This window comes from Toxotes jaculatrix, chromosome 10 (genome assembly GCF_017976425.1).
Source record: "Toxotes jaculatrix isolate fToxJac2 chromosome 10, fToxJac2.pri, whole genome shotgun sequence".
Taxonomy (NCBI): Eukaryota; Metazoa; Chordata; class Actinopteri; family Toxotidae; genus Toxotes; species Toxotes jaculatrix.
The window spans coordinates 13,890,833-13,911,031 of NC_054403.1; the positions used below are offsets into that span (position 1 = coordinate 13,890,833).

The 20,199-nt window shown below is 41.3% G+C and overlaps 2 protein-coding genes across 2 annotated transcripts in view; both read left to right on the forward strand.

The window, feature by feature from the left end:
• The window catches only part of LOC121188360 (bifunctional heparan sulfate N-deacetylase/N-sulfotransferase 1-like), a 41,389-nt gene extending 29,545 nt beyond the window's left edge, over positions 1 to 11,844 (forward strand). The window contains exons 3-15 of the mRNA XM_041048083.1: positions 840 to 1,322; positions 2,075 to 2,162; positions 2,532 to 2,686; positions 3,657 to 3,842; positions 5,012 to 5,140; positions 5,782 to 5,964; positions 6,482 to 6,578; positions 6,879 to 7,002; positions 8,009 to 8,183; positions 8,362 to 8,532; positions 9,042 to 9,151; positions 9,532 to 9,634; positions 9,760 to 11,844. Coding sequence (XP_040904017.1) covers positions 840 to 1,322; positions 2,075 to 2,162; positions 2,532 to 2,686; positions 3,657 to 3,842; positions 5,012 to 5,140; positions 5,782 to 5,964; positions 6,482 to 6,578; positions 6,879 to 7,002; positions 8,009 to 8,183; positions 8,362 to 8,532; positions 9,042 to 9,151; positions 9,532 to 9,634; positions 9,760 to 9,879 — 2,124 coding nt within the window. The 3' untranslated portion in view covers positions 9,880 to 11,844. The remainder of the gene's footprint in view (positions 1 to 839; positions 1,323 to 2,074; positions 2,163 to 2,531; positions 2,687 to 3,656; positions 3,843 to 5,011; positions 5,141 to 5,781; positions 5,965 to 6,481; positions 6,579 to 6,878; positions 7,003 to 8,008; positions 8,184 to 8,361; positions 8,533 to 9,041; positions 9,152 to 9,531; positions 9,635 to 9,759) is intronic.
• Positions 11,845 to 12,831: 987 nt separating this feature from the next.
• Positions 12,832 to 18,874, forward strand: cd74a (CD74 molecule, major histocompatibility complex, class II invariant chain a). The gene is made up of 9 exons (XM_041047810.1): positions 12,832 to 13,039; positions 14,273 to 14,442; positions 14,991 to 15,091; positions 15,274 to 15,330; positions 15,410 to 15,493; positions 15,593 to 15,671; positions 17,301 to 17,501; positions 17,618 to 17,674; positions 17,806 to 18,874. Exons 1-9 carry the CDS (start codon positions 12,951 to 12,953, stop codon positions 17,811 to 17,813), a joined length of 846 nt encoding a protein of 281 aa, XP_040903744.1. The 5' UTR covers positions 12,832 to 12,950; the 3' UTR covers positions 17,814 to 18,874.
• The last annotated feature ends 1,325 nt before the right edge of the window (positions 18,875 to 20,199 follow it).

The window sequence follows — 20,199 nt, forward strand, 5'->3', positions numbered from 1 at the left end:
TTTCATTATTTAGAAGAATATCAGTGCTCTATGGTGATTTTGTCACCTTTGTCAAATGTGCGAGCCCAATTTGTGGCAGAGGAAAGAGTTACCACCTCCGCGTTTATTCTACATATTGGCTTTTAATAAGGTCAAAAGAAAAGGAAAAAAAAGTATAAATTAAATTTAATTTTAATTTGGTTTATTTTACAGTGATTATTATTATATTTACAAATACATCAAAGGGGTCTAAAACATTGAGGTAAGAAAGCCAGTGAGGAAAAAGAAAAAAAACAGTATCTGTTGATAGTTGATACATCATTGTTGCAGTTGCTTCTGGGATCTAGTTTGCAGGTCACAAATGGGCAGAAATCAGCAGCTATCACGTGGCCGCCACGCACTGCATGTCTGTGTTAACTCTATGATACTGACACCAACACACACACACACACACACACACACACACACACACACACACGGTTGGTGAAATTTTAAACAAGACTTAAGGCAAAGGATAAGAGAATGCAGGACTTGTATATCCGTGGCTGTAGAAATGTGAGAGAATCGGAGAATGACTGTGTGGGAATGTGGGAGGGAAAATTTCAATGAATAATCACCGAACCCCTCAGTCTTTGAATCTTAGAGGACACAGCAGGAGGTTATTCATTTTGACTGCAATCTCGGAGCATAGCATGTAGAAGCTGCCTCTTGCCTTCACATTTGAGTAGGCCTGACATTCCTTATTTCACACATGATCGGAGAAATTGGGGAATTATATCCAATACGTTTCTGTCTTCATCACGCTGGTGTATGATGAATTTGTGTGATTCCTCTCTTGTTTCTGTCTCTCTGTTGATCAGGCCAATGAAAACAGTCTGCTCAGTGCACAGCTGAAAGGCTTCCCCCTTTTTCTTCACTCTAACTTGGGTCTGAAGGACTGCACAGTCAACCCCAAGTCCCCCCTGCTCTTTATCACTCGATCTGGGCAGCCGCTGCCAGGTCCTCTCCCTGGGGATGATTGGACCGTTTTCCAGTCCAACCACTCTACATACGAGCCCGTGTTGCTGGCCAAGACCCAGTCAGCAGAGAGCGTTGCATCGATGGGGCAGAACGCTGCTCTGCTCCCGTCTGTGGTGCAGGACTTGGGGCTCCACGATGGCATCCAGAGGGTCCTGTTCGGAAACAACTTGGTCTTCTGGCTGCACAAGCTGGTGTTTGTGGACGCTGTGGCCTTTCTGACCGGGAAGAGGCTCTCGTTGTCCCTGGAGCGATACATCCTGGTGGACATAGATGACATCTTTGTGGGCAAAGAGGGCACACGCATGAAGGTGCCTGATGTAAAGGTAAGTTTGTGAGTGAGATGCGTTTGTTTTAGAGCGTTAAGAAAGTTAAGAGAATGGAACTTGAACCCACTTATGTATTCATCAACCAGTGTTTTCAACAGCCCTTTGCAGAAATATAAAACTTGCCGCACACATTGCATGTTCTGTCCTCTGCCAGTCATACAGAAATCCCTTCTTCTCGCTCCTCTTCTCCTTTTGAATGCGTTCGTCCCAGTAGGCCGCTCAAAGCTGACAGGCCCCACTGCTCACACTGTCACCGAAGCTCCAGAGCAATGAATATTTCAGGGGCCCAGACACATACAAAGAATGTTGAAAAGTTCCTTGCTTGCGTCCCCTCAGAGAAGAACAGACCCCCCTCACATGTGGAAGGCAAGAGGGTATAAGAAAAAGTTATGGAAGAAGCATCAAGGCCTCCTCACTGGCAGCGCAACAGCGAGCTTTTAGGAACAAATCACACCCTGACAAGACGGGAGAAATCCGAGAGAGGGTGTGTGCTGGGAGTCTCATCCAGCGTGGAGATCAAATGAAACAAACACCCGAATCAGAGGAGAGCGAAATATCAAACGGAATGAAGGAGAAGAGTGAGGCAACTGGGAGTGGATGTTGGATGTTTATCGAAAGAAAGTTGCGGAATGAAATATGTATGTGGGCACGCGTGCGCCTGGGTGTTCACGCTTCCTCATTAATGCGCTCGTGCACCAGTAGGAGCGCATCGTGTATTGACCCGCTCTCCTTTCCTCCCACTGTTCCAGGCCCTGCTGGAGACACAGAGGGAGCTGCGCACTCATGTGCCCAACTTCACCTTCAATCTAGGCTTCTCAGGGAAATTCTTTCACGCTGGTAAGATGAGCCTGTGAAGACAACCTTTGCTACTCAAGCAGAGATAAGAACATGCACTAAACTGAAAGAGATAACACTTCTTACATGGTGAAGTTTAGCTTTGTGTTATTTAAATTTCTCTACTCCTCCTCTCCCTCTCTCCCTCTTCACGTCCTGACCTTTTCTTCTGCTGCTCATCTCCCACATTCTTCACTCTAATATTTGAACTATTCCTCCCTTTGCTTTGCTTCTTCTCTGTCTGTCCATTTTTATCTCCTCCATTTCCTCTTCACCCTTCACCCCTTGTTTTTCCTGTTAACCTCCCTCATTCCATTCCATCTCCTCCTTCCTTTCCCGTCCCACTGTGTACCCACCCCCCTTCATGTCCAGGCTCTGATGAGGAGGACCTGGGAGACGACCTGCTGCTTTCCTATGTGAAGGAGTTCTGGTGGTTCCCTCACATGTGGAGCCACATGCAGCCGCATTTATTCCACAATCAGTCCGTGCTGGCCGAGCAGATGTTGCTCAACAAGAAATTTGCTATGGTGAGTCACAGGGGGCGAAGGTCAGATCGCAGCTTTGGGTGAACACTGTGATCAGAGCCATTGTCTTTGTTCAGAAAGGCAAGGGGTTAATGTTTTTTTTTTTTTTTTTTTTTTAAATTGTAGTCAGTAAGAGCTCAGTCCACGTTGACTTGGCAACACGTGGTAACAGCACATACGGTGTAACACCACAGCAAGAACTCCTTGAACAGCCGCGTTAAGAAATACAACGGAAGAGCAAGAGGTGTATCTGTTGACATTGCAGCCGCACAGAGTCATATGGTTTTAATGACAGAGTCAGTCAATAACAATTGCAACAGCGATCTCATTTCACGCTGCTCATAACGGGAGCAGCTTTCCACAAAACAGCAGGGCACAGTGAAGTAGGTTTCTTTGCTGAGGAGTTGGAGGCGTGTAGTGTGTTGCCTGCAGCTCTTCATCTAACTGTTCCCTGTGGCTGCTCCTTCTTGTTCAGTTACTCACTTGCACAAATTAGAAATGATCCACTGACAAGGGAAAAAAAAAATGACCCATCTTTTTTTTTTTTTTTTTGGCTGCATTTTTGACGAATGATAACTGTCAGCCCAAGCTGTGGCGCCAAACGCATTGCATTTCTTTAGCCTGCTCCACAATAAGAGCCAGCTCAACGCTGTGACGCAGCAGCAGCAGATTAATACACGTCCTATGTGGTGTAAAAGACAGCAAACAGTGAGGCTGAGATCTATGAGATAACATTACGCAGGATTACATGCTGCATCGTTTTCCCGTGATTCCCTTGGGCTGAGGGAGGCAGTGTGAATGCAGCAAATGCTGCTATAATTACTAAATGTAAATACCTGGAGTGGTTATTGCTGAAAATGCAGATCATAAATAGTATCGAAAAATTCAAGGGAAAAAAAAAAGGGGCCTGATGTCGTTCTCTCTTCATCTTGTCTCTTAAATGTCACTCATGTATTTTCCATATATTCTCCAGGAGCATGGGATCCCCACTAACATGGGCTACGCGGTGGCGCCTCACCACTCAGGCGTCTACCCCGTCCACATGCAGCTGTACGACGCCTGGAAGAAGGTGTGGGGCATCAAGGTGACCAGCACAGAGGAGTACCCACACCTGAAGCCTGCTCGCTTCCGGCGAGGTTTCATCCACAGTGGCATTAGCGTAAGACCACTTCTCATATACCCTGGCATCCATAAGGCCTCATTATCTTGTTACCTCTGGCCCATTGCTTTCCCTCCACTTGGCTTCTCAACATCCATTGCCTTCTCAGCCAATAATCCCTTTCAGGGTTTCTCTTTCTCCATCTACAAATGCTATCCTTCACTAATTAACTCTCTATCTCCTCCTCCTCCAGTTTTTTTTTTTTTTTGTATTTATTCTTCTCTCAAGGCCAGCAGTTATTCTCCATCCTGCGTTTGTCCATCATCGTCTATTCCTCTTCGGCTCTGCTCAAAGATGCTGTTCAGAATCTTATTTTCGTTTACCACACATCACCAAGGCAACAGAAGTCCTAAGAAAGCCCATCATCTCATTAGTCTGGCTGGGCTGTTGTATTCTATTACGGAGACGGAGACGATAATGTAGTCAAGTGAACCAGTCTTGTATGAGACACCTGTCTGAGTAGCGCTGCCTAGCAGGCCTCAGCACCATAACGAAGACTGACATCTCTGGCAACAGTACAGCAAGTGTCTGCACACAACCAATCACTGAAATGTCAACAGCCAAAAAGAAAAAACCTGCACTTTATTCGGCTTTGCAGCACTAGCTCGTGCTGAATAATACGGCTATGAGAACAAAATTAAAGTTGAATAGATTACATTGAAGAGGTTCAAAAGAAGGGGAAAAAAAAAAAAATCTTATCTATTTCTTTCCCAGGTTGACCTTCAGCACTGATAGGAAACAGTGCAGCCTCAGTCCAGTTCCTTTGTAGTGTTGGCATTCAAGTCGGCCCGTGTGGTCTCAGAACTCTATTCCCGTCCTTGAGATAGTGCAGTCTGAATGGACAGTCTCCACTGCTTACTGATGATTGATATTCAGTTCCCCAGACACTCTAAACTGTAAACGCATTTCCATGAATTTCCATATAGACTCAGAGTGAATAAGAGGTTTGCTTTGGCTAGATGAGCTGCATAATATGAATGTTATTGAAAGCAAACAATGTGTGGGGTAAACGCCTGGAGTACTGACAGCTCCGCTCTCAGCAGAGGGTTGATGGTGTGTGCGCGCGTTTTATTTGTGAATGCATTTCTTTTTGATTTTTCTTTTTCCTTTTTTCTTTTTTTTTTTTTGGTCCTTCTGCTTTGGTGACTCTGCGTTTGTTTATATCACAGGTGCTGCCCAGGCAGACATGCGGCCTTTTCACACACACTATCTTCTATAAAGACTACCCTGGCAGTCCCAATGAACTGGACAAACTCATCAATGGAGGAGAACTCTTCCTCACTGTTCTGCTGAACCCTGTGAGTCAAATACTCAAACACATGGCACAGTTTTTGTCTTGCACAATTGGAAAGCCCATTTAACTGGTGGTGTAAATTGAAATTTAAACGAGGGATGGGACAGTGACTCACGCAGTGACTCATGCAGTGATGTCTGCATGGTACTTTCTCTTTTTTTACGCTGCTGTGACGGCTTCTTTCAATTGAGCCGAAAATTACAATACAAAAAAATTCTTATTCGTCAATACGCTTTGTTGTCAGATGATAAAAAAAGGTTATTATTTATTATTACCGTATGTGCAACAAATGTCCCCCTCCAAAATCTGTAGACAATTGTTTTCTTCTCAGTGTCTGACTTAGTTTTTAACACGTTTTTTTAGCAACATATGAGGGATAGGGACACTGCCCTGATGATGATGAGACAACGATGATTCATTATACTATATACACATGGTGAAGTCACACTTAGGGCCACAAGAGTAATTTTCATTATTGATTTGTTTTTCCATTATTTTCTTAGATAGACAGATAAGAAGGACAAGATGATAAATTTACTATGATGTATGAAAAATAAAAACATCAGATTCTCACATTTGAAAAGCTGGAACCATCAACTGTCTTAAAAGGAAATGAATGAAAACTTCATATCATGTCATATACAGATTAGTATCTTCATGACCCACCTGTCCAACTATGGGAACGATCGCCTCGGCCTCTACACCTTTAAAAGCCTGGTGATGTTCGTCCAGACTTGGACCAATTTAAAGATGCAGACCCTGCCGCCTATTCAGCTGGCTCAGAAGTACTTCAGCCTGTTCCCCTCTGAGAGAGATCCCCTCTGGCAGGTGAGATGAGGAGGCGTATGATTATGATATAATTTATTTATATATTTATCACATTTTTATTTTTATTTGTTTGGCACTAAAGCCAAAGTTTGCATTTGGTATTAAATTTTTACTACTGGTAGTATATTCCAGTAATGGAATTCTGCAGTAATGACACAATATGGCCGACAGTGGTACTGTAAAAGAACACGCTGTTGTAAAGTGTTAAGTAGTATCCATATAAAATACGACATTATACAGGAATAACTTGAATTCTTTGCATATATACCATATGCAGACACAGTATGTGTATGACTTTGGTAGTGAACAATACATGGTTTCGTTGCCTAGATAGATGCCTTTACCCATCACAGCATGTTTTATTTAAGATCTTTCCTTTGTTGTTGTTTGCCTGCAGAGCATTTGACTAAACAGAGATAAACCGGCTTTCTATTGTATTTTTAAATTTACATATTTGTTAGAGTTTTGTTTTAACCGCACTTAAAACAAAGGATTGTTTATCTTTCTGTGGCTACAGGATCCCTGTGAGGACAAAAGGCACAAGGACATCTGGTCCAAAGAGAAAACATGTGACCGCTTCCCCAAACTGCTTGTCATTGGGCCTCAAAAGACAGGTGAGACGCAGTACTTCAGCACCCCCTACAGGATGGAGTTGGAAATTAAACCAAGGTTTCTCATTCAGTTCAAAGCAGAGGTTGTGTGTCATGTTCTCAGTGGTTTGAATGAGCTTGTGATTATGTCTTTGAAAGTCTGAGATAGTGGTAGTGGAGTGATTTGTTTTTAAGGTATTATTGTTGTTGGTGTAGCTGCCTTTTACACTGTGTTAATCTTCACTGTGCTGATGATAGGATATTCTCTCCTCCTTTACCTTCTCCCTCTTTTCTTCCCCACTCGGTCCTTCTTTGCCCTCTCAGGGACAACAGCACTCTACCTGTTTCTTGGCATGCACCCTGACCTGACCAGTAACTACCCCAGCAAGGAGACCTTTGAGGAGATCCAGTTCTTCAATGGACACAACTACCACAGGGGCATCGACTGGTAAGAAACCTCCCAGGCCCCTCGGTAGTTTTTAGCGTAGCAGTGCTGAGGCAGCAGGAAGCAATCAGCGACACTTGCCTAGCCACATATTCAGAAATGTCCCTATCATGCAATTAATGTTCGTATTTTTTCCCTTGGTGCGACTGTTTAATCCTGCGTTGAATTTGGCGAGTTCAGTCACTCTCTTCATTAACTTTTTGGGCTCTGCAGCTGACAGGTTTTGCCTTCCTCTGATCACCAGTGATGTTGGAAAATGTCCAATTAGTGTGTTAGAGCAGATATTGTCATGTGTGAGTCAGGGAGGACAGATGCCTCCTGTGCAATGAATAATGGTCATTGTAGTTCTAATGAATATGCATCACTTTGCTGCAGTATAACTTAAATGTACAGGAAACCTCGAGATCCATAATCAGGTTTTTTTTTTTTGTATGTGGGAATTCAGGTTAAGTACTGTGCAAAGTGTTTAAAGTTACAGAAGCATTTAAAAAACATTTTACTTTAATCTGACTTTCTCATTAAATTTCAGGTCCCAAGACAGTGGGCATGTTTCTCTTTAAAGCAAATGAGATCAAGAATCAAAATGCAAATGATGCCAGGACCCCACACAACAACAACAACAACAAATCCACTCATTAGTGATATTCCTGACAGCAGGACCAGCAACACAATAAACAGCTATTTAGTTAAAAATCCACCATTTTGAGTTTCCTGTTGGTTTAATTGATTTGAGACCTGCATCAATGAGAAGCTTTACGCGTAACAGCACCTGAAAAGAGGCCAACACAAAATTTACTTGGCAGGCTGGACATTTCTGTGAGTGGGCTGCCCAAATATTAACATTGCATGGTGTCGCTAGATGTATTTTGTGTGTGAGGTGCCAAGCTGTTGCACATGGTCGATCACCCACACAGTGAACAGAGAAATTATCCTTATCTACGGAGAACAAATTGGACCAGATCAACTGTGGCTGCTTGTAACACTTGTGTTTGCATTTGTTGCACGTTAGGTATATGGAGTACTTCCCTCTGCCCTCCAACACCAGTTCAGACTACTACTTTGAGAAGAGTGCCAACTACTTTGATTCGGAGGTGGCTGCTCAGAGGGCTGCAGCTCTCCTGCCCAAAGCCAAGATCATCACCATCCTCATCAATCCAGCAGACAGAGCTTACTCCTGGTACCAGGTCTGTCATAGGCAGAATAAAATAAACCACACGCAACTTAAAAGTGTGTTTTGTTTACCCCTCTGTTAATCTCTGCACACACACCTTTAAGTAAAAGTCAGTGTAATATAACTAGGAATTGATTTTAGACTGATCCTCCTGAAATGATTGTCCTCCTCACATCTCTGTCTGCCCACAGCACCAAAGAGCCCACGACGATCCGGTGGCGTTGAAATACTCCTTCCATGACGTCATCACCGCAAGCCACGACGCTCCAGTCAAACTACGGGTCCTCCAGAATCGCTGTCTGGTGCCAGGCTGGTACGCCATCCACCTGGAGCGCTGGCTCAACTACTACCACTCCAGCCAGGTACTGTGTGTGTGTTTTCATGCACGTAGTGGCGGGCAGTATTCAGTAAATGAGGCAATACCAATATTGAGTATTTCTCAGCAACATAAATCTGCTTATGTCAGGGTGTAAAAACTTTCCCCCTGTGTATATTAAACTTTATGGGTGGCCCGCAGTTGTTTTTTTCTTTTCTTTTTTTCCCTGTGAGGTTTGGGGCAGAGGAGGCTTGTTTACTCTTTTGTGCCATCCTTACGGGCAGTTTTAAATCTGCTTGAAGAGAGAAGGGAGCCGCCCCTTAGAGGGACACTCTCCAGAGAAAAACGAGCACTTGTTGCCCCAAACTGACTGAATGCATGAGTTGAGGTTTTCAGGGAGCTGAAAAAAAAAATGTATTTTTGAACCAGGAACATTTTTAACAAGTTCTGTTTGTATGATTATAGTGATCATAATTTGATGTTTGTTGTTTCCCGGGGTTTGACACAAACGACTGTCCGGTTCCTGTGCTAATATTCACTTTGTTTCTTACGCAGTTGTTAGTCTTAGATGGACAGATGCTGAAGACCGAGCCCGCCTCAGTCATGGACAAAATCCAGAAGTTTTTAGGCCTCGCCAATATAATCAACTACCACAAGATCCTGGCGTGAGTATCCAGCTTTACTTTAAATCACTCACATTATCGTTTTATCAGCTGCCAGATTTACAAATTTCTTTACAGATTTTTTCATACCTTCAGAATCCACATTAGGTTACGGTAGTTGTTGTTTGGAGATGATAGATAATAGTCACCTCTTAACAATGGTTATGTAACAAAACCAGTTCCAAACAAGTTGAGTTTCAGGTGCGGACATCTACAGCTGTTCTTTATTTAACAGACTGCTGTTCTGCTCCTGTTCCTGTTTTGCTGTTCAAAACTATCAATTTGCCACAAGTCTCTCTCTGAAATTGTTTTGTGAACAAGCTATGAAAGGGCTGTAATTTATAACTATAGATATCATTTATTTTCACATTTTATTTGCACAGGTTTGACCCTAAGAAAGGTTTCTGGTGTCAGCTTCTGGAGGGAGGGAAGACGAAGTGTTTGGGAAAAAGCAAAGGGCGGAGGTACCCTGACATGGACGCTGAGGTATGATCTCTTTCAAGAATTTTGCGCAAGAATTTCGTGTTACCATCTGTCGATATTTCGCCTTTATGTCGTTTCTTATGCTTTACCTTTGTTGAGATTTCATCTGACCTCTGTCTCTCCCTCAGTCCCAGGGATTCCTCAGGGAATACTATAGGGATCACAACATCGAGCTGTCAAAGCTCCTCTACAGGATGGGTCAGCCGCTGCCCAGCTGGCTCAGAGAAGAGCTGGTCCACACCAGGTAGCAGCACCACAGGGGGGAGACCACACAGCTCTACACACTCAACCACTGCTCGACCCTGCTGGGGGGACAACAGGCCAAGTGGCCTGAAATGTTTAAGATCCCAAATAGTTTTGGAAAGAAACTGAAATACATCGAGATTTAAGGATGGGATGCTTAACTAGAACTCAACACTTTACTGTGATCTTCCCAAATGAATAGGGTAACAGTGGATGGTGAGCCAGAAGAGAGCGTAGTTGCTTTCACAGCAGCTGATAGCTCTCTCCCCCTCTCTCCCTAAGCACTAAGAGGCCATTGCTTTGATGATGGCCTCCACTGTGTCCTGAAGGAGGAGGAGGAGGAGGAGGGAAGGCTCGGTGATGCACGAGGAAGGGGACCTTCGGTGTTTGATAATCACAACCCTGCTCTTCTTAATCAGACCTTCTCTTCTTCGCATGAACTTCATCCTGAAAATCAAAGACAGGAACAAAAAAACAAAAAAAAAGTCTGAAGCTTGAGCAGTCGTCACACTTTCAGCTCTGGAAAACGAGCAACAAAAGACAAACGCAGCATCACCTGTGTCTCCAGCTATGAGTAGCGGTGTTCGGAGCACATTAAAACAGGCAACATAACATTGAATAAATGGATGACAGCCTGACTAGAGAGAGAGACATTGGTTGCAAATGCCTTTGATATATATGTTTTTATGAGAGGAGAATGGGACATCTGGCGTCTTGACTCAGGCTGCATGTTGTAGCCTTACTTGATAGGCCTTGGTAGAATCTAGTTATCACATTTAAAGTGCCAGGACAGGATCTATATTAAACTATTACCACACAGATTTTCGAGGGTTCTTTTCTTCTTTTTTCTCTTTTTTTTTTTTTGTTTTGTTTTGTTTTAGAAATTTTATGTTTTGTTTCCTTTACTCAGATTTTGTTTTAATGTTTCTGTAATGCTGATGGTAATGCATTATTGTAGAATGTACCAAAACTTAACATCTTAGCTCGGTTTTCTTATATAGGCCAGATGTACAGTACAGTTAGTTACACTGTTCCGCTCAGCCTCCTCTTTAGTCAGCTCCATGACCATTGAATTGGCTAAAGCAGGAACTGTAGGATAAGATGTTGAAAGCACAATATTTAAGGCACTCGAGTGAACATCGATTCTGAGCATACAGGTTACTGGAAAGCACACTAACATAACGGTTCCTACTACAATCTGTGAAGAAGATCATAAGCTAGCTACTGTATGTTGAATTAAGCACTCTGGTTCAAGAGATTCAGATAGTGTACAGAACAAGATTGTGGATTTCAAAAAAAAAAGAAAAAAATCCGTTTTCAGCATTGGGTTTTTGTCGAAACTGTATATTTTGTTTCATTTCATTTACTAGATGAGTTTAAGTTTGGGGAGGGGAAAAAAAAAAACTGTCTCTGGGAAAAACGTGTAAAGTTGCCAGGCAAACCAACAGTATGCCCATACAGACGTTTGGTTGTCGGTCAAGGTGTTACCACTGCAACTAGATGTCAAGCATAGATAACAAAAAGCTGCTCTTACTGCAATAGTTTTGTACAATGTTCTGATGTGATAACAATGCACATGTTGGTCCTCTATTTCCTGACTTTGTAATGTACATAATACGCGACCCTCGGTAGACCTAAATTATTGAATGTGTTTGGGTTTACACTCTCCATCAGCCCATTCCTATAGTGTGAAATGTCAGTGCTGTACTGAGGGGAGTTTGAATAATTTCATTGTGCGGAGATGTGTCGCTAAGATTGTTTCCTCTCATGTCCTCTCACTGCCAACTATTGTACAGAGGTACTGAGTCTCTCCATATAAAGTATTAAGTGATAACACATAACAGCAACGATGGTACTAATCTCCTGGACTGTATGATAAAGATTTGTAATTGTTGTCAATAATTTTTACAGTGTAACTAATATTGTCGGTGCTTTTTAATTTGCAAATAAAACACCACTGTATTTTTCAATAGTTGAAGTTTTTCCCTCTCTTTTCACAGCCTAATTTGAACAAGCTGACTTTTATCGAATGATATTGAATTGATGGTCACTTTAAATTCAAAGCAAGCCGGTAGATGGTGACTGCTTTGGTGCAGAGATTTCTAGAAGCTTGGAGCACTGTAAATTCTTGACTGGTTTGTCTTTTGGTTTCACTTGATGGTGAGGTACTTTAGAGAAGAAAACAACTGGAATCTCTTCAAGTATACGCCTGTTCAACATCAAAATAAACTTAAGATTTATTATTATTATATTAGTATTACTGTATTTATCCTCACAATGTTTTACACAAATCAGAGCAGATTTAATATGTGGTCCATCCTTGAGCATTTTAATTCCTTGTGGGGAAAACGCCAAAAAGATACCAAAGAAGAAATCCCCCCCTGTTGTTCCAGGAAGTAAAAAGTGGCCAATTAAAGATGAAAAGATTTATGCATTTATAAAATATTTAAAAATCAGAAGTTGAAGTACTTACTGCAATTCACTTGTTCATATGTTTAGTGCTAACAAACATTTTGGAAGACAGGCACATTTTAGTATGATTAACTTTGTTGTTTTGTTCTATTATTGTTAATATTAGAGGTTGTAGTACTTATTGTTTTCTTTTTTCTTTTCTCTGTAAAGCACATCGTAACTGTCCCAAAAAAGGACGAGGCAAAATAATATATAGTTTATTATCATAAGTATTCACTAGTATAATATATGCAAGTAATAATGTAAGTAGTTTCAAACCTACATTTACAAGTTCATTGAATAAACCATGTTAGCTTTGAGGAAACAGATAATAGATAATACAATGTCAGGGTGAAATACAGGCTGTAAGTACAGTCCTTCTCCCGTCCTCAGTGTCTGCCTCTGTCAACAAGTGATGGTGTTTTAATCTGACCAATCAGAAAACGCCTTCTCTTCACAGATCCACTGAGACGTCCCACAGCACTTTAAAGACAGGGGCTTTCCACATCCCTTCACCTATCTGAGGAACCTGTCTGGTGCTCCTTCCTCATTTTCAAGGCAATTTATCCATTTGACCTGCCGGACTTGCTCCAGTGTGCTTCTTTGAAGAAGAAGGGAGATAAAGATGGCTCAAGTTCCTGAGGATGCTCCCCTGGCCAGTGGGAGTCTGGCAGGCAGTGAGGAGGCCCTTGTTACCCGTGCAGCACCCAGAGGGTGAGAGGAACCTATCATAAATATACTTTATCCTCATAACAACAGTTATATTATTACTCTGTCGCAGCTCCAAAGTGTAATCTTTGCAAACAAAGTGAATCTTTTTCTTTATAAACCTGGTTTAAAATGAAACCAATCACAATTAAAATTTTAAGTTTGAATTTTTGCACCTCAAGTTAGTAACTTACAGAGATGACAAATAACATTTTTCAGCAGATTTGTATTTGTACTTTGTACTAATACTGTATGTTACTTGAATCCTAAATAGCATGCCATATGTTTCTCATTTTTGGTTTCACTTCAGCAAACGCGTTCTTGAAATAATAAGACGATGTAGTTATGCTATTCTGTTGCAATGTTACAAAAATTTTTACCTTAAGTACTCACTAACAGCTTCTTCAATAGGACTGTCCGTTTGCAGTAGGTGAGGGTGTTTGCCTAGTAACTAATGATGCCACTGTCCTCTTATTGGCTCATAATTAACCACTGAGACAAAATGTGACTAGTTTTATGTTAGTGTTGATTATTTTTAAGTTAGAAGTACTGACATTTAAGCATTACACCTTAAGTGTCTCTTACAGATTTATTTATGTAGAGTTAGTTGTGATGGATCAATAAAACTTACTGTTTCCCCTCACAAAAATGAATATGTAACATCTTGATGTAACATACATTATATACATATTAATCTATGATGATTTTAATTATGTTGAGATAAAATAGGACCAGCTCACTAACATTTTCAGGATAAATAATAACTAGTAACTTGCACATAGATGTATTTCTGGGTGGAAGTTTCATTTTTCATTGAAGCAGAACCATTTATAAAATAAGTGAATATCAGCCGTTGTGGCCTTGCACCTTTTTGTGAGACAATTGTCAATTTACACCTGTTAACACTTCTTCATCTAAATCTTAGCTAGACCTGTACTTCCCTATAACGCCAGGACAAGACATCTGCCTAGTAACTAGTGACAACTTACATTCCATTGGCTGATTATGAGCAGCAGAAAAAAAATACTGCATTTATGTTTCAGGCCTGTTATTATTCTTGGTAACACTAAAACAAGTTTAAAGAAATGTTGTGTGGATTTACTTTTCTTTGTTTCTATGCACTTTTGGAAATCCCTCCGAGTCACTTTAATGCCATGAATTTTCTTTTTATAAGAGCTAAAATCCCCCTTTTGTTTTTAGTTTCTCAAGTGACATTTCTTTCTGTTTTCTCTCTCTCAGGGGCTCCAACAGCCGTGCTTTGAAGGTGGCAGGCCTGACTACCCTGGCATGCCTGCTGCTGGCCAGCCAGGTCTTCACTGCTTACATGGTGTTCAACCAGAAGCAGCAGATCCACTCTCTTCAGAAGAACTCAGAGAAATTGGGCAAACAGCTGACCCGCTCATCCAAGGGTAAAAGAGGACATTCAAGTCCTAATGATCAGACATAGCAGTAGGCCAATAGAGACACGTCATTATCAGCAGTGGTCTTCATCAGACCAGAGGAGGAGGAGGATGTGAGAATGAGGAGGTGGAGAAGGAAGGGAGAGTTTGCTTTAAGGAACTTGATCTGAAAGCCGGACAGAGAAATGAAAGTCTCGCTGGTGATTCAGAGGGGTGGAGACGTCAGCTATGTGCTGTCTTTATGCTGATCTTTTAAGATTTCAAACTCTGTCATCTGGAGTTCCTGTTATACTGTCTAATATTTAGCATTCAACACATCCGGTGTTGCTGTCGTGAAAAACATTAGATTTAATAATTGTTGTCTGCTTTATATTCAGTTTTAGATTTAATTTTAAATCAGGAATTAGTGGAGGAGTTCTTTTCAAATATTATATCCATCAATTTTCAGTCATTTTCATTAACTTTCAGTAAAAATACAGATTCTCCATGTGTCATCTTTTTGTTTGTTTTTGTTTTCTAAATCAACTAATTGACTAATTTTTTTGTTTTTTTCTTAGCTGTGGCTCCAATGAGGATGCACATGCCCATGAGCAGCCTGCCTCTGCTGAGGGATTTCGATGCAGATGATGCTTCTACGTCAAGCAAGACACCTCTGACAGTGAGTTTTCACCTGGCTACTGGAAGATTTTTCATTTAACTGTATCTAGATGGCCACAAACATGTTTAGAATATATAAATATACATAAAATGAATGCATGAACAGGAAAATTGTACCATAAACAAAACGAATGAAAGTAAATAAATTCTGAGTTAATTGATTCCTCTGTTCCCTCCCATCAGAAACTGCAGGACATTGCTGTTGTCAGCGTGGAGAAACAGCTGAAGGATCTCTTGCAGGTATGTTGCACTCAGCATACAGTGTGTCCTCACGTAGCTGATATTGTGTTTTGATGCGCTGTGATTTTGGCTCAAACAGGACTCCCAGCTGCCACAGTTCAACGAGACCTTCCAGGCCAACCTGCTGGGCCTGAAGCAGCAGATGAATGAGAGCGACTGGAATGTGAGGCCTCACACTCACTCAAATGAAAAGCAATAAAACAAATATAGAAATGATAAATTTAATATAAATTAAATCATCTTGTCATTTTGCGCTCTGCAGAGCTTCGAGACCTGGTTGCGTTACTGGCTGATCTTCCAGATGGCCCAGCAGAAGCCTGTAACCCCCACATCTGCACCAGGTTACTGCAACTTTCTTTCCTTTACATTTTAGTATTAAGCAGATCTTTTAATCCAGACTTTGGCTGTGACAGAAGATGTTACATTTCCAGAAGCCAGCAGCTGGGGGGGTGGTTTAAGGCCCATGGGTGTAACATATACTGTGACAGTAAAAATGTAAAGTAAAAGTATTGAGTTGGGAGTTTACAAGATGGATGCCAGTTATTTTTAAAGATCATTTCCATTATTTATTTCTGCTACTGTCTTACCAAGTGTCCTTTCCTACACTGCTCATGGTGAAACTTGAAACAAAGCCTTATAGGAATAGTTTGACATTTTGCCAAATGTTTTTATTCTGGCAAAAGAGTAACATGAGAAGATCAATAGCCAACTACTGTCACATACAGTGGGGTCCAAAAGTCTGAGACCACAAGTCCATTTGTTTCGAATGTCATACTAATCTTTTCATTACAGATAATAATGTCAGCTAAACAATTTAAGTGAGAAGTTGAATCTTTGAAAATGTAGTTTGATTTGGTTTGATGTACTGTGGCATCATTCTCTTTCCTGTTTGTTTCCTTACATACACTCTTCTGTTACTGCCATAAATCTCAAACTTGGATTCATCAGTAAACAGGACTTTTTCCAGGCATCCACTGTGAAATGCAGTTATATCTTAGCCCACGCCAAGAGTTTGGCCTTGTTTCCCCTCCGAGTATTTTAAAAACTGCTACTCGTCCTCTGAGGCAGAGACAAGACTGTCTTCTTTTGACAGTACTTTTGCTCAGTGGAGTTTTGCTTTCTTTATTTAGCAAATTCTCTATCTGTGATAAAGTTGCTTTCTGTATCTCTGGGAACTGAGCTTGATGTATTGATCTTCTGATGGTGTGGTCTCTTTTGATCTGCCTGGTCGTGCTTTGCATACAACAGATCCAGTTTCTGCAAAGCACTGACTCGTAAGAAACCTTTTGTCCAGTCATGATTTGACGCTGAGAAAGCCTCTCTTTGCTTAGAATTCTGACACTTTCAATTCTGATGCTATATGTCCTACTATCATGTTGCAACGCCAGTAAGCCAGTAATCTGCTGGAAACCTGAGGCACAGACTTATTTGTAAACAGGTGGCTGCAAGCTGAGTTACTTGAGTGAACCTCTGATGAATAAATCAAATCCCCACCTGGATGCATGCTTCAAGGGAGGTGATACAACTCAGGGAAATCTGACCTCTTGTATGAATCAGCCAAGTTGGTCAGTGCCCCAGAGAAGCTTAAATTTGATTGCTGGCCTAGAAATAGTGCAGAATCTTAAGTATTTCTTCTCTATGATATATGACAGAACTTTTTGTGTTACTAAATATTTCTGTATCCTCTAATTTTCTGATTATTTCCAGGATTATGTAAATGAAAATTTCAATGTGGTCTCCAAATTTTGGACCCCAATGTATTTGACATTAAATATAAGGTTATAGCCAGCGGCTGGTTCGCTTAGCTTAGCACAAAGGCCGGAAACAATCAAACTATTGCGTTAACTGTCTTTCTCTGCAGTTATCTCCACTGCCAACTATGTATTGTTACTTATGTGCCACAGTCAGGAGTAATTAACTCCTAACAGGTCATTAACGTCCCAGTGTTCTCTTCTCTTATTTTCCCTCAGCCTCTGTGATCCAGACCAAATGCCAGATGGAGGCAGCACCTGGAGCTGGCAAGATCGGTTCCTACAAGCCCCAGTGTGACGAGCAGGGCCGCTACCTGCCCATGCAGTGCTGGTACCCCACCGGCTTCTGCTGGTGTGTAGACGAGACCGGCAAAGTCATCGAGGGAACCAGCATGCGCGGCCGCCCCGACTGTCAGGGAGGTAAGGGACACAGATTAAAGGTCTTTTGATTCAACGCTGCATCTGTTGCTTTTCATGCGAGGCCTGTCCCAAATGATGAAACTAACCTGATTGCTCTTTTTTTTTTTCCTGTTTAGCTCCTCGTCGGATGATGGCCGCACCCAGGCTCATGCAGAAGGCCATCAGCCTTGATGGTGAGAGCCTCAAAATTTAATGCATACACACTAGATCTTTGATAATTTGACAAGATAAAAATTGGATGTTTATTCTCAGGCGTTTGTTGGTTGCAACACATCATCATTTGTTGTGTTTTTCTTTTCCCCAGATCAGTGAAGTGAACGCAACAAAATCTGAAGCACGGTGTTTCTTTTCATCAAGCAATCTTAGCAGAAATGAGAAATCGGTTATTTTAAGCTGGACACATACAGTTCAAACAGTAGTGGTTTCTGTGCCTGATCATTTTTTCTTCCTTGCAACCTTTTGATTTTAAATAGTTTGCTGGCTGCTTGAAATCTAATCAACAGAGGCCTGTTACAGTGTGCTGCTTTTAATTTTTGTCTATTGAAACAGGCTTATTTTGGGGTGTTTTCATCAACATTTTCAACAAGATATTCCTATACTCTGTATTGTATTAAAGTGTTTAAGGGTCAGTTCACTCAAATTACAAAAAAAAAAAAAAAAAAAAAAACATTTTCTCCATCACCTCTAATAGCATCTAGACATGGAAGGAGTTCTGGTTTTACTGGCTCAGGTTTTAAGAAGTCATCTCTCACATATCTGCTTCTACCCCTAGCACAATGTAGGTGAACGGAAGTTTGTTTGTGGTGCATGCAGTTCTGCAAAAGTGCATTTAAAAACTGTAAACAGCCAAGACTCTTCAGAAACAATGTCCCCTGTTGTTCTGATAATCCACAGACCTCACATGGAACAGTTTTCATTGGCACTATTATGAATAAAAGTAGTTCCAATAAAAACTGTCCACAGTGTGTTCTGTGGATCATTCAGAGCAATGGACGACACTGTTCCTTGAAAGAGTCATTGCTGTTTAATTTTTTTGTTAATGTTTCTTTTTCAAAGCTGTGAGCTCCACAAACAAAAACCTAGCTAAATGAAACCAAAACTCTCAGCATGGCTAGACACCATGAGAGTTGAATGAGTTTCTTTTTTCTTTTTTCTTTTTTTTTTGAGTGTGTGTAATTTGAGGAAACTGACCCTGTATGTGCGCGTATGAGAAAGTGACTTTTCCATGAAGGTCCTTGTGTTAAGAAGGCTAAATAAAGTTTTCCTAACAACCCTGTTTGCATTGTTATACATATATGATACTCAAATCATGACTGTTCAAGCTATAGGCTAAACAAGGCCTGAATAAAATTTAAGCTGGTTAGATGCATTGACACTGCTCACTCAGTCCTGGATTTTCTGGCATCTGTTTCTGGTTTTCGGTTTCACTTTTCATTCAAGCACACTCAAGACACACATGCTGATGATTTTACACCCACCTATCCCTGCCCCTTTCACCGTGCACGTTTTAAGATCATCCTCAAGGAGAGACAGACACAAAAGATGTGAAGCTAACAAGCTGGCACCCAGTCCAGTTTAAAATGAGGCCATGCTTGTCATCAAATAATCATCAAATTAAATTAACAGGATCTGAGAGGCAAAGCAGAAAACCATGTTGGTTTCTGTCCCAGCTGACCCCCTCAGTGGCGTTTTTGCGGTCCTCAGAGCTGCTGGTGGGAGCATCATGTTGGTGGCTCATGTTCTTGAGGGATGCGTATCTGCCAGCTTAATTTTGATTGGTGGAGAAGTGTTTATTTCTCTTGCTCTCCCCGAGGGCGATGACATACAAAGATCAGACTGGTAAGATTATTTTGGGGGAATATTTTGCCGTGCACGGAGAAAGTACTGAACAGTATGTCCTAGAACACAGATCTTCGTCTTCTTTGGTGTGAGGAAAAGGAAGTGCCAGAACCAGAAGCACAAAATTGAAAGTCAGTTAAGAATAGACTCTGAAGCCACTCACAGATATCTGCTTCCAGTGATGGCCATTTTTAAATGGACTGTTATATAGACTACAGCATAATATAGAAATTTTGAAAAAATATTAATATTAATATTAATATTGTCTTTGTTTTATTCTCAAATCAGAAATGACCAATACTATTCTGCTTAAATTCCTACATGTAGACAATTCAAAAAATTTTATGTGTTGCTGACTGTCCTCTGAGCTTAGTTCTGGTCCTGCTTTTGGGACTCACAGTCACTTTATGAGCAGCCACTTCTCTTTGTGTTTTAACTTGTGTGTGTGCAGCATTATGATTATCCGCAAGTCTAATTTGTTTCCAGGCTGTGGAGCTAGAGGTGAGAACTTGCAAACTGGATGTATCTGCATGGATATAACCTTGGATCTATTTTTTTGTTTTTCAGTTAATCATCTCTTGAAGTTGTCCAGTATCTAAAATTAAATCCCCTCCACTGGCAGACATAACAGTGGACCCCTCGCTCCCCCGACTCTTAGCTGGCTTCTCTTGGGCTTGTTTGCTCTGGTTGAGATTAACTGCAAAAGCATCCTCACCTCCCTCCAGCCTCTCTGCACGCCCCTGCTTCTCACCCCTTGTCTCACTGAACTTGACAACAGCCAGAACAGTTTCTCCATCTGCAACTCTCCTCACTGCCTCCAGGAGATGAAACCAGTCAGGATGCTCCGTCTATCTCACTC

Excerpts from the sequence above, each read along its gene's own strand:
- cd74a (XM_041047810.1), top strand. The coding sequence starts at position 12,951 with ATGGCTCAAGTTCCTGAGGATGCTCCCCTGGCCAGTGGGAGTCTGGCA. Across the intron at positions 14,443-14,990 it reads GCTGACCCGCTCATCCAAGG|CTGTGGCTCCAATGAGGATG; the intron begins GTAAAAGAGGAC and ends TTTTTTTCTTAG. Across the intron at positions 15,331-15,409 it reads AGCTGAAGGATCTCTTGCAG|GACTCCCAGCTGCCACAGTT; the intron begins GTATGTTGCACT and ends TGGCTCAAACAG.